Source organism: Mixophyes fleayi, chromosome 6 (assembly GCF_038048845.1).
Source record: "Mixophyes fleayi isolate aMixFle1 chromosome 6, aMixFle1.hap1, whole genome shotgun sequence".
In the NCBI taxonomy this organism is placed as follows: Eukaryota; Metazoa; Chordata; class Amphibia; order Anura; family Limnodynastidae; genus Mixophyes; species Mixophyes fleayi.
The window spans coordinates 92,057-105,460 of record NC_134407.1 but is presented as its reverse complement, the minus strand read 5'-3'; the positions used below and the strand labels follow the sequence as shown (position 1 = coordinate 105,460).

Here is a 13,404-nt window from a genome sequence, read left to right as displayed (position 1 = left end):
CCTTCTCTAATATAAATATTAAGACATAATTCTCTCTCTCTTATTAGGAATAAGAGACAAGAGAAAGCTACTTGATCTTGAAGTCTGTTTATAAAGCAGAATAAAATCAAAATTATACACACAGGGGTGCGTGAATATATATGGAATATTCTACTAGTTTCTACTGCTCACTAGTTAATATTTAAATGGAATGTATTTTATGTCCAAAGTCTGTATTACCACACAATCGACTGAGTATCAGAGTGATATGTTGCCACTCAGAAATAAAAAGCTTATCAACATTTAGACTATACAAACAGTGTTCACCCCAGAATATTTTGCCAGCCGTGTGGCATTAAGAAGCAGCCGGTGGGGACAGTTGTAATACTTTGCAATAAGAAAGAAAAATGTTGGAGGTTATTGCCCACACCTGTCAGGATTGGTCAGACTGGTGGTCAGTGGTCTATCACACACTGCTGGCTGTAGTGCTCACATAGACTGTACTAATAGGAGAAACAATGGTTTATTCTATTATAAAAAGGACAATTTTGGGCTCCAAGATCTGGGTGACAAGTAAAACTAGCCCGGTGGAGCAACCGGGAAATAGGTGCTGGGAGAACACTAATTCAAGTGTTTTAGCATTTAAGCTGCATCATAGCTGTAGCACTACTATATCGCTGCACTCATTTATGCGAGTGTCATAGTCTTATGGCGATAGCTCATTATCGGATGCCTTATATCTCATTCCCCTTGTTGGGATAGTATTACAGTTATAGAGACATTAAATGCAGCTTCAATGAGTTATGTAAATAGAGACCCAGTATTAGCCCCCGTTTGTTTTGCCAAATAAGTTATAGGGACATTATGAAATGTCTTATTACCACTATCGTGTTGTATAAAGACAGAGACCAAGGGGTAAACTTATCAAGCTGTGGGCTTAAAAAGTGGTGATGCTGCTTATAGCAACCAGATTCTAGCCGAATCAGAAACATGCATCCAGCAGTAGAGCGAAAAGAGGGAACGCAGATAAATCCGTTTACAATTCTATGAACAAAACCCCCCCCCCCCCCCCCCAAAAAAAAAACCCACACCCTTTCCTTTCATCCAATCTGGGGGACACTGCTACCATGGAGACGTTCTGAAACAACCCACTAAATGAGGGAACGTTCTGCAAACGCAGCACAATAAACCCTGTGGCCAAAACTCACGTCGAGACACAAAAACATTCCACTATTAAAAATGGATAGAAGTGTGGACAGAGAACCAGCTACTTGTACGACAGGACTGATCTGCCGAAGCCCTGTTTCGAGCAGACCAAGAGCCCCTCACAGAGCAAGCAGAATGCATGGCGACTTGACCAGTCCGAACTGAAAGAACATACACCTGGCTGATGGTGGACGTTCTCCACCTAACAGTTGTTTTGCAGCTGGCCAGCCCCTTGTGATCCACGTAAAAAAAAACAAAAAGGGAATTAGTCTGCACGACGGACGTTCTGGCCACAAACACGCAAAGCACGACCACCATCCACAAGTGCTAAGGAGCCGTGACCCAAAGAGGCAGCCATCTTCTGGAAGAACGGGACAACAATCTCCTGATTGCAGTGAAATCCGGGAACAATCTTGGGCTGGAAGCAGGGAATCATGCACAACACAGACCTGTCATCGTGAAAAAACAGATAAGGAGAACAGCAAGAAAGAGCACCAAGTTTGAGACTCTCCTCGCTGAAGCGATGGTAAGTCAGGAAGCACAGCTCAATCGACGCCAACGGTTCAAAAGAAGAAGTCAGAAGAACCCCAAAGACCAAGTTCAGGTCCCAAAGTGTCGTGGACAGCACGTAAGGAGGCTGGATGTGCAGACACCCCTGGAGAAAGGTCTGCACCTCAGGAAGCCACCAGCCACCTTTGAAAACAGATTAAAAGGGCCAACACTTGCATCTGTAAAGAGGTAAGGCGAAGGTCCGCATCCAATCCATCCTGCAAGAAGGCAAAAAGCTTGGAATGCGAAAAGCCGCCGTACAACAGATCATTCGCTCACACCAACGGACGTAGGTCAGCCACACTCTGGGGTATTTGCGGGCAGAGACCAGTTTTCTGGCCCTCAACATGGCAACTACAGACCGCTGGATCGCCAGAGGCTGGCCTCAACAGCCACCATGTTAAAGCCATCCGAGGGGAGTCCTGATACTGAAAGGGACCCTGGAGAGGGAGAACGACGAGAAGAGGCAGACACCACAGACCCAACGCTAGATGTCTATATAAAGAGATGCTTCCTGAGCCGACCAGAGGCCCTAGGAGGTGGCTGTGAAGGATGTCCTCCCCCCCCCCCCCCATCATCCCATTAGACTGGCATCTGTGGCGACTAAGAATCAGGACTACAGGACAAAGGACCTGCCCACCGTCAAGCGATTCTCTGCCAACCACCAACAGAGAGAGACAACCAGAGCAAACAGGACACCAGCAGAAGATTGGATCCTGATCAGTTGGACAAGAGGTCCCACTGAAAGTCTGAAAAAAAATAAAAAAATATGGGATTTTTGTACTTACGTATAATCCGTTCCTCTTAGTCCATTGGGGGGCACCAGGGACATTTAGGTATGGAGTAGGGACAGGGCGAACTGGTACTTTAAACTTCTGTTTAACTAAGTCCTAGCTCCTCCCCCTCTGTACCCCACTTCCTGTAAGTCTCAGGTTATGTTTAACCAAGCCCATAGAAAGCAGAGACAGAGAACAAGAAATGAATAAAAACAACAGAACAATAACATTCTCTTAACAAGACAACGTGTAGGAGAAACCAGAGCGTTAAGGGTGGGCGCCCGGTGTCTCCAATAGACAAAGAGAAACGGATGTTATGCAAGTACAAAAATCCCAATTTCTCTATCCTCCTTTGGTGGGGGGGGGGGGAAGAAACACTCCAAAGCTGCCTCACGGGAGGGAACGCTCAGAAGAAACCGCACCAAGTACCTTTATTCCAAAACTTGCATACTTGGATGCATAGACATTGAACTTATAAAAAATTAGTAAATGTGTGTACAGAAGACCACGTGGATGCCCAACACAGCTGTTCACTGGAGGCACCATGGCGGACTGTGCAGGAAGCACTTACAGACCTTGTAGAGTGCGCCTGGAGATCATCTGGAACAGGCTCCCCAGCCCCACTATAAGCCTGATGGATAACAGCCATAATCCACCTAGCAATAGTCACCTTAGAAGCTCGCCAGCCTCTCTTGTGATCATAGAGAATCAAAAGATCCTCAGCCCTCGCACACAAATGCGTAAGGCTCGGACAACATCGAGATGACTAATATAATTATTGTTATCTGAAGACATAGAATTAGTCAGGGCAGGAATGAAAATGTCCGGATTTAGATTAAATCTAGACACGACCTTAGGAAGGAAAGAGGGCTTGGTTCGAAGAACTGCCCGGTCTTCATGAAAAACAAGAAGAGGAGACTTGCAAGATAAAGTAGCAAGCTCTGAAACTCTTTGTACCGTAGATATGGCCAAAAGATAGACCGTCTTCCAGGTTAGAAATTTGAATTCCACTGTACTCAAAGGTTCAATAGGCGGATACTGTAAAGCAGTCAACAAAAATTCAAATCCCTTGGTGCTACCGGAGGATCATATGGAGGTTGTACATGGAGCACGCCCTAAATGAAAGTGTGCACATCAGGTATGACAGAGTCTTCTTTGAAAGAAGACCGAAAGGACCGACACCTGACCCTTAAGAGAACTAAGGCGCAAACCTGCATCCAACCCGTCCTGCAAGAACCTAAGTAACCTAGCCAAGCGAAAAGCAGTACACCAGCCAATATATCTCTTCCAAACTTGATGATTACACCAGCCAATATATCTCTTCCAAACTTGATGATAGATCTTTGCAGAACCCAGTTTACGATCCTGAAGCATAGTTTGCACCACGCGTTCGGAAAAAAAACCCTTAGCTCGCAGGATCATGGCTTCAACAGCCACGCCATTAAAGCCAGACATTGTAAACCTAGATGACAAAAGGAACCTTGAGTTAACAGATCTGGGCGAAGCGGCAAACACCACAAACGAGCTCCTGCCATGGAGAGCACGTCGGTGTACCAGGCCCTCTGCGGCCAATCCGGTGCTACTAGAAGGACTGGAACACCGTCTCTCTACCTTTAACACCTGTGGGAGCATGGCTACCAGAAGGAAAAGGCTACACTAAGCGGTACCTCCAAGGGACAGACATGGCATCTACTGCGACAGACATAGGATCTCTTGCGTGGGAGCAAAAGAGGTGGACCTTGTGGTTCAACCGAGATGCCATCATGTCGACATCCGGCTGACCCCACCGTTCCACAAACTGAGGAAACACCTCCGAATTAAGGGACCATTCGCACGGATATAGAGTCCCCCAGATTGGATGAAAGAGAAAACAAGAGAATTATATGGAGAGATACATGTCCACAGTGAATACAAAGGTCCCAGTGCAAGATGAACAAAATTAAAGTGTTTCATTATAGGAAACTAGTGTTACTTTGATGAACAGACCATTTCACCTATCTATTGTGTGAAACGTAGGTGCCCTCTTGTGGGATCATAATATATTACATCATTGGAATCAAGTACTCACGGCACGAGAGAGTGAGGTTAATGTTATTCAGCCGATATAGACAGAAAGAGGGAATGCAACACCTGTGGCCATAGCATGTACATATGAATTTCCATGAAGACCATATAACGTAGTATAAGCCACTATTAGTGCGATAAAGGATTCTAGTAACGGATATCAAGATTAGGAGGATTGTCACATTAGAAGCAGGAATAAATGTGACCATGTACATATAGCACCCTAGAGTGGATAGGAGAGTACATTACCCAGGATCAGAATACAGTCATACCACATAAGTGTCAGATCCCCTATTAATGGTTTTATATCTTGTTTTTCAGATAAAGATTTTAAATAGGACTATAATATTTACACTGATCAGCCACAGCAATAAAACCACTGATGAGAAATGAATAACATTGATTATCTCCTGACAATGGCACCTGTCAAGGGTGGGATATATTAGGCAGCCATTGAACAATCAGTGCTTGAAGTTGATGTGTTGGAAGCAGGACAAACGTAAGCAGGGCGTGAAGATTTAAATCAACTTGATTTTAAATCACCATTAAAAAATCCAGTGTTTTAACAAGCTTTTAATGGTAATTAGCATACTGTGCGATATGGACTATAGCACTTTGATTAGCTGCTCTACTAATAAAAGCTCTACATCTATGGCTATTGCTTGCGACCAAATTTAATTAGGACTCATGTGATATAAAGAGACACAGATAATAGACAAGAAACAGATAATTCCAGAATCCAGAGAGAAAGACCAACACTGTCACTGTTTCAAGATCAGAAAGAAAGGACAGTTGAAAGAAGTAACTTTGCAAAAGTCATGGCCAGCAGAGAGACAGATCTTGTATGGATTTATTTTACTGAAGAGAAATCTGAATCAGGAAAAGGACTTTAAGCCCAATGCAAAATATAGGGTACAAAAATGGGGTTGGTTGCCAGAATGAAAAAACACTTCTAAACATGCAGTCTGGGCCATGAGGCCCAAGATGAAGGTGAAGAAGTAGAACTAGTCCAACATGGTGAACAGCGTCAGTCAGTGACACCTTAGGTAAGTTAAAGATTTATGGCAAATTAAGATTTGAACAAATTTTTGAAAGAGTTGAAAAGTAAACTATAGAAAAATGTTCGATTGGCCTAAGCCTGAGTTCTGGCATTGAATAAAGAAATCTTTATCAAACTCATGGGGTAAAATTCCCTTGCTGCAACTAAATGGGGATGGGGGAAGGTAATCAGGGGTTACCGAATATATATAAAATACAATAATTTTATATGCACATTATTTGTTATTTATTTGTAGGAAGTCGGCTTTCAAATTCAACTGCACAGACACCTACAACAAGCAAACAATTGTCATCACCTGTGATAGCCAATCAGCAGTTGAAGTTAAAAAAACAAAAGCTAGTGACGGTGACATCAATAATCCACCAACGAGAGCAGCGCGGTCACATATATGGTTAGGACGTAACCACACAGTTTGCAAAAAAATGCACTTGATGAGCAAATAGGTAAATTTATACATGCAACAAATTCTTCATTCTGTGCTGTAGAACATGTGGAGTTCAAAAAGATGGTAAACTTAATGCGTCCAAGGTATACTCCTCCAACCCAAAAATAAGTTGGTAACTTTGACAAGATCGTTAAAGAAAAAGAAACGTGCTTAAAATCTGACAAAGCTGCAAAACTTTCTTTTTAAGGCTTTCAATAGACCCAATGTGTAGGCTCATGCAGATTTACAAATTAGACAAGGCAATTGCCAACTATTGTAACCTTTAACATCATTGCTGTTTCTTTCCTTTTGCAGTTAGTGTTGTGATTTGTGTGTAGTTTGCGGTGCCATGATTGGCGACATCGTCAAGTCATTTAAATTGAATATATTAAAGATACAGTATTTTAAAAGAACTTGGTATTGTTTTTATTTGGTTTGTTTACTTGATCATATTTTTTAAAAATCCCCCCAAAAAAAAACAGATTTTTTTTTTCACACTCTCGGGCATATTCAATTATGCCTGAGAATTACAATTACGTGTTACTTTTAACAGCTCCCTGAGCTGCGAGCAGAAAGCAGAGTTAACACTACTGTAATAACGGTAATAGTTTTAACCCGGCGGTACTTCGGGAGGAATGGAATTCCCCGGATCTGAGTGACTTTGACAAGGGCTAAATTGTGATGGCTAGATGACTGGGTCAGAGCATCTCCAAAACGGCAGGTCTTGTAAAAAGTGGCCCAAGGAAGGACAACCGGTGAACCAGCGACACGGTCATGGACGCCCAAAGCTCATCGATGAGAGTGGCGAGCGAAGAATAGCCCACTTGGTCCAATCCCACAGAAGATCTACTGTAGGACAAATTGCTAAAAAAAAGTTAATGCTGGCTGTGATAGAAAGGCGTCAGAATAAGCAGTGATTCACAGCTTGCGTAGTCGCAGACCGGTTAGAGTGCCTTTGCAGACTCCTGTCCACCGCCGAAAGTGCCGCCAATGGGCACGTGAGCACCAGATCAGGACCATGGAGCAATCTTGCCTGGACAGTAGTCTTTATTGCCCTTTGATGTTGAGCTCACTACTACTACAGCACCCTCTAAGTATGAATAAAAGTCAATATATGGGTATTATACTGTGGATGTGGGTTATGATAAGTAATGTACTCCTAATCCCCTAGTAAGGTTGGGCATTCTTTTGTTTTGTCTACTCATCAAGACATCAGGTTCTTACCCAGCTGGACTGATTATCTTGCAGCTTTTCATGGAAATACTCTGTAACTTTCTTTTCCCAGTCCGGATGTGACCCATTCTGAGCTGTGTGGAAGAAATAAGTAATTAGCACTAATAGTAATGAAACAAATATCCAGGTAACAATGGTGGTGTGGTATCAGTGCTGTAGAGGATGCCAGGGTAGTGTTAGTGATGTGTTGATACTCAGATTGTAGTGGAGTATTATTAGTACTATAAAAATAACTGGACACCAACGAGGGTGTAGCATACAATTGGTGGAATAGTATCAACACAGCAAGTACCGGTGGACTAGCGCCGGCGCAGATACCGGCGGAGCAGCATATGGGGCAGCAGATACCGGCGGAGCAGCATATGGAGCAGCATATGGGGCAGCAGATACCGGCGGAGCAGCATATGGAGCAGCATATGGGGCAGCAGAATACCGGTGGAGCAGCATATGGGGCAGCAGATACCGGAGGAGCAGCAGATACCGGAGGAGCAGCAGATACCTGGAGGAGCAGCAGATACCGGAGGAGCAGTATATGGGGCAGCAGATACCGGTGGAGTAGTATATGGGGCAGTAGATATTGGTGGGGCAGTAGATATTGGTGGGGCAGCAGATACCGGTGGAGCAGCATATGGGGCAGCAGATACCGGCGGAGCAGCAGATACCGGAGGAGCAGTAGACACCGGTGTAGTAGTATTGGGGCAGCTCCACTCACCGTAGATGGCCTGTACTAGGCTGAGGGGGGTGCTGATCCAGTCGCCAGAGCAGGGCAGACAGTCAGAACTACCAGCGAGCAGCATGTTACTTCCAGAACATAACTCGGCCAATGGCGGGAAACTGCCGTCATCATACAGTGGGCTAAACATTCTCTGCTTGGCGGAAGTAAGCCCAGCAGCGGCCATATTGTGGATGGCACAATCGTATCACATGACTGAAGAGTCTTATGCGTCCTCAGCGCGCACTGTGATTGGCTGACACTCGGTGACGCCCGGTGGGCAGAACTGTGCTGCGGGAAAGATGCGATTCGCCAGTATGGTGCCTGCAAGCAAGGTCCGCCCCGCCCACAGGTGTGACGACACTTTCCCATTGGTGGTGACGACACGTAAGGGCGGTTCTGAGGCTGCGAGGGGGCGTTGTGATTGGATGTCGTGCTGTCAGTCCTGTTATCGTGGCCCGGAGACGTGGAGCCTGTGAGCGGGACATGGCTGAGGGAAGGATGAGTGGGACCGGGACCAACCTGCTCTTCTCAGCCGCATCTTCCGAGATTAGCTTCTCTGTCCCCTTCATCCCTGTCAGCCGCCCGGGACCCTCCACTCTGGTAATCCGGAGTCGTGTACCGTATAACTTCCTCCTCTGTGCCCTCATTCACCCCCCCTCCTCCTGTGCCCTTATTCACCCCCCCCTCCTGTGCCCTTATTCACCCCCCCTCCTGTGCCCTCATTCACCCCCCCCTCCTGTGCCCTCATTCACCCCCCCTCCTCCTGTGCCCTCATTCACCCCCCCTCCTGTGCCCTCATTCACCCCCCCCCTCCTGTGCCCTCATTCACCCCCCCTCCTGTGCCCTCATTCACCCCCCCTCCTGTGCCCTCATTCACCCCCCCCCACTCCTGTGCCCTCATTCACCCCCCCCTCCTGTGTCCTCATTCACCCCCCCCCTCCTGTGTCCTCATTCACCCCCCCCCCTCCTGTGTCCTCATTCACCCCCCCCTCCTGTGCCCTCATTCACCCCCCCCTCCTGTGCCCTCATTCACCCCCCCCCTCCTGTGCCCTCATTCACCCCCCCCCCCTCCTGTGCCCTCATTCACCCCCCCTCCTGTGCCCTCATTCACCCCCCCCCTCCTGTGCCCTCATTCACCCCCCCCCTCCTGTGCCCTCATTCACCCCCCCCCTCCTGTGCCCTCATTCACCCCCCCCTCCTGTGCCCTCATTCACCCCCCCACTCCTGTGCCCTCATTCACCCCCCCCTCCTGTGCCCTCATTCCCCCCCCCCTCCTGTGCCCTCATTCACCCCCCCTCCTGTGCCCTCATTCACCCCCCCTCCTGTGCCCTCATTCACCCCCCCCTCCTTTGCCCTCATTCACCCCCCCTCCTGTGCCCTCATTCACACCCCCCCTCCTGTGCCCTCATTCACCCCCCCCCTCCTGTGCCCTCATTCACCCCCCCCCCTCCTGTGCCCTCATTCACCCCCCCCCCTGTGCCCTCATTCACCCCCCCCCCTCCTGTGCCCTCATTCACCCCCCCCTCCTGTGCCCTCATTCACCCCCCCCCCTCCTGTGCCCTCATTCACCCCCCCCCCTCCTGTGCCCTCATTCACCCCCCCTCCTGTGCCCTCATTCACCCCCCCTCCTGTGCCCTCATTCACCCCCCCTCCTGTGCCCTCATTCACCCCCCCTCCTGTGCCCTCATTCACCCCCCCCCTCCTGTGCCCTCATTCACCCCCCCCCTCCTGTGCCCTCATTCACCCCCCCCCCTCCTGTGCCCTCATTCACCCCCCCCTCCTGTGCCCTCATTCACCCCCCCCCTCCTGTGCCCTCATTCACCCCCCCCCTCCTGTGCCCTCATTCACCCCCCCCTCCTGTGCCCTCATTCACCCCCCCTCCTGTGCCCTCATTCACCCCCCCCCTCCTGTGCCCTCATTCACCCCCCCCCTCCTGTGCCCTCATTCACCCCCCCCCTCCTGTGCCCTCATTCACACCCCCCCCCTCCTGTGCCCTCATTCACCCCCCCCTCCTGTGCCCTCATTCACCCCCCCCTCCTGTGCCCTCATTCACCCCCCCCCTCCTGTGCCCTCATTCACCCCCCCCTCCTGTGCCCTCATTCACCCCCCCCTCCTGTGCCCTCATACACCCCCCCCTCCTGTGCCCTCATACACCCCCCCCTCCTGTGCCCTCATACACCCCCCCCTCCTGTGCCCTCATACACCCCCCCCTCCTGTGCCCTCATACACCCCCCCCCTCCTGTGCCCTCATACACCCCCCCCTCCTGTGCCCTCATACACCCCCCCCCTCCTGTGCCCTCATACACCCCCCCCCTCCTGTGCCCTCATACACCCCCCCCTCCTGTGCCCCTCATACACCCCCCCCCCCTCCTGTGCCCTCATACACCCCCCCCCTCCTGTGCCCTCATACACCCCCCCCTCCTGTGCCCTCATACACCCCCCCCTCCTGTGCCCTCATTCACCCCCCCCCCTCCTGTGCCCTCATTCACCCCCCCCTCCTGTGCCCTCATTCACCCCCCCCTCCTGTGCCCTCATTCACCCCCCCCTCCTGTGCCCTCATTCACCCCCCCCTCCTGTGCCCTCATTCACCCCCCCTCCTGTGCCCTCATTCACCCCCCCCTCCTGTGCCCTCATTCACCCCCCCCCTCCTGTGCCCTCATTCACCCCCCCCCTCCTGTGCCCTCATTCACCCCCCCCTCCTGTGCCCTCATTCACCCCCCCCTCCTGTGCCCTCATTCACCCCCCCCTCCTGTGCCCTCATTCACCCCCCCCCCCCTCCTGTGCCCTCATTCACCCCCCCCCCTCCTGTGCCCTCATTCACCCCCCCCCTCCTGTGCCCTCATTCACCCCCCCCCCCTCCTGTGCCCTCATTCACCCCCCCCCTCCTGTGCCCTCATTCACCCCCCCCCCCTCCTGTGCCCTCATTCACCCCCCCCCCTCCTGTGCCCTCATTCACCCCCCCCCCCTCCTGTGCCCTCATTCACCCCCCCCCTCCTGTGCCCTCATTCACCCCCCCCCCTCCTGTGCCCTCATTCACCCCCCCCTCCTGTGCCCTCATTCACCCCCCCCCTCCTGTGCCCTCATTCACCCCCCCCCCCTCCTGTGCCCTCATTCACCCCCCCCCTCGTGTGCCCTCATTCACCCCCCCCCTCGTGTGCCCTCATTCACCCCCCCCCCCTCGTGTGCCCTCATTCACCCCCCCCCCTCGTGTGCCCTCATTCACCCCCCCCCCCTCGTGTGCCCTCATTCACCCCCCCCCTCGTGTGCCCTCATTCACCCCCCCCCCTCGTGTGCCCTCATTCACCCCCCCCTCCTGTGCCCTCATTCACCCCCCCCCCTCCTGTGCCCTCATTCACCCCCCCCCCTCCTGTGCCCTCATTCACCCCCCCCCTCCTGTGCCCTCATTCACCCCCCCCTCCTGTGCCCTCATTCACCCCCCCCTCCTGTGCCCTCATTCACCCCCCCCCCTCCTGTGCCCTCATTCACCCCCCCCCCCCCTCCTGTGCCCTCATTCACCCCCCCCCCCTCCTGTGCCCTCATTCACCCCCCCCCCTCCTGTGCCCTCATTCACCCCCCCCCCCTCCTGTGCCCTCATTCACCCCCCCCCCCCCCTCCTGTGCCCTCATTCACCCCCCCCCCCCCCTCCTGTGCCCTCATTCACCCCCCCCCCCTCCTGTGCTCTCATTCACCCCCCCCCCCTCCTGTGCCCTCATTCACCCCCCCCCCTCCTGTGCCCTCATTCACCCCCCCTCCTGTGCCCTCATTCACCCCCCTACCTCCTGTGCCCTCATTCACCCCCCCCTCCTGTGCCCTCATTCAACCCCCCTCCTCCGCCCTCATTCACCCCCCCCCTCTTGTGCCCTCATTCACCCCCCCCTCTTGTGCCCTCATTCACCCCCCCCCCCCTCTGTGCCCTCATTCACCCCCCCCTCGCCCCCTCCCCTGTGTCCATGATCCCCCCCCCCCCCCACATCACCTCCTGTGTCTGTGCTCCCCTCCCCGTCCTGTATCAGTGACCCCCCCCTCCTACTTCTATCCACCTCCCCCAACCCCCCGGGTTCATGACCTCCCCCGTGTCACTACCCCCCTCACCCTCCTTCCCGACTGTATCAATACTCCCACATAGGTTACTAACGTGTGATGTGCTTGGTGCAGGTTACACATGCCTACTGCAGACTGGTACCACATCATTCCACCTCATGCCCCCACATGTTTTTGCTGTGTCTGAGTTCTTGTTCTTTCTTGGTTGCAGATGATACAGTGGAGGTGGGAGAAGAAGACAGCTTCTTGGGACAGGCGCCCGGTGCCGTTAATCCTCCGCAGACCTTCAGCTATTTTTCACAGGCGACGAGCTTTACCAGCAACAATGATCCATTTGCAAGCATAGGGCAGGCCCCCATATCCACAGCGGCTCCATCATCTGGTCCTGCTGTTTTCTCTAAGCTCCCCCCATCGGTACCTCTGCCATCTAGAATTCAGAATGGACAAAGTGTTACGGCCTCTTCCGTGGCTCCTCTTCACAGCAAAGCTCCAATGGTTTCCAATGACGTAACTGGTGTTTATCCCCCAGCTGCGCAGATTTGTCCTCCTCCAAGCAACTATTCTGCTCCTCCCCCTACTTCCTCTCAAGCTGGTTATAACCCTTACCCGCCATAACACACTGAGCAGCCGGGCTAATCCCTATCTGCCGCCTCCACAGCTTCAGCAGGATTATACCATGGGGCACTCCAACCCGGCCCCCCAAGTAGTCACCAATACCTCATGTTTACCAAAGCTCTTCAGTGCCCCTGCCGCCGGTAAGCACATGAATATAAATAATGATATACATATATGTGTATTTATAAGGTGCCAATATACTCGGTGCACTCCCTAGTAAGGAAAAAACACTGTAATAAAACAAGACTGGTTATTAACATAGACAGAGTTTAGTGCATGAGGTATTTTGCATATTGGTTATGCCAAATAGCAATGGGAAAGTGCTTAGTGGGGCGATATGACCCAGTCACACAGCAAAGTTGGTTTGGGGCTCAGATGACTGAGTATAGGAGGAGAATAAGTGTAAGTCTGAGTGAACTGTGTAAAGGGGTAATTGGGTCGAGTAGCCTCAGGAGGGTAAAAGTGTGTTTTGTTTTGCAATTGAGGAAGTGTCCTAAAGGCCTAGGCAATGCAGCGATTGTTTTAGCAGTGATGGTAAACAGGGTCACATGCAGCGGAGAGGCCGGGAGGCGTAAAGTGAGTAGCGGTCTTTAGATTTAGTAGTGATCAAAGCATTGACCAACAGTGCAGTCCCTGTGGGGTATTGGGAAAGCCTGACTGGCCGGTCCAATAGGTTGTGTGAATAGTGAAGTCTCCAGGACAATACACTGGCGAGGAGGGGGATAACCTCTCACTAAAACAT

The 13,404-nt window shown here is 51.4% G+C and overlaps 2 protein-coding genes across 3 annotated transcripts in view; one reads left to right on the top strand and one right to left on the bottom strand.

Annotated features, from left to right (window-relative positions):
• The window catches only part of MCMBP (minichromosome maintenance complex binding protein), a 62,157-nt gene extending 53,947 nt beyond the window's left edge, over positions 1–8,210 (bottom strand). For both annotated transcript variants that reach the window (XM_075215535.1, XM_075215536.1), the window contains exons 1-2: positions 8,004–8,210; positions 7,283–7,365 (exon numbers count right to left, since the gene is read on the bottom strand). In XM_075215535.1, coding sequence (XP_075071636.1) covers positions 7,283–7,365; positions 8,004–8,190 — 270 coding nt within the window. In that variant the 5' untranslated portion in view covers positions 8,191–8,210. The remainder of the gene's footprint in view (positions 1–7,282; positions 7,366–8,003) is intronic.
• Positions 8,211–8,439: 229 nt separating this feature from the next.
• SEC23IP (SEC23 interacting protein) overlaps positions 8,440–13,404 on the top strand; it is a 73,383-nt gene continuing 68,418 nt past the window's right edge. The window contains 4 exon segments of the mRNA XM_075215534.1: positions 8,440–8,619; positions 12,259–12,653; positions 12,655–12,761; positions 12,763–12,802. Coding sequence (XP_075071635.1) covers positions 8,490–8,619; positions 12,259–12,653; positions 12,655–12,761; positions 12,763–12,802 — 672 coding nt within the window. The 5' untranslated portion in view covers positions 8,440–8,489.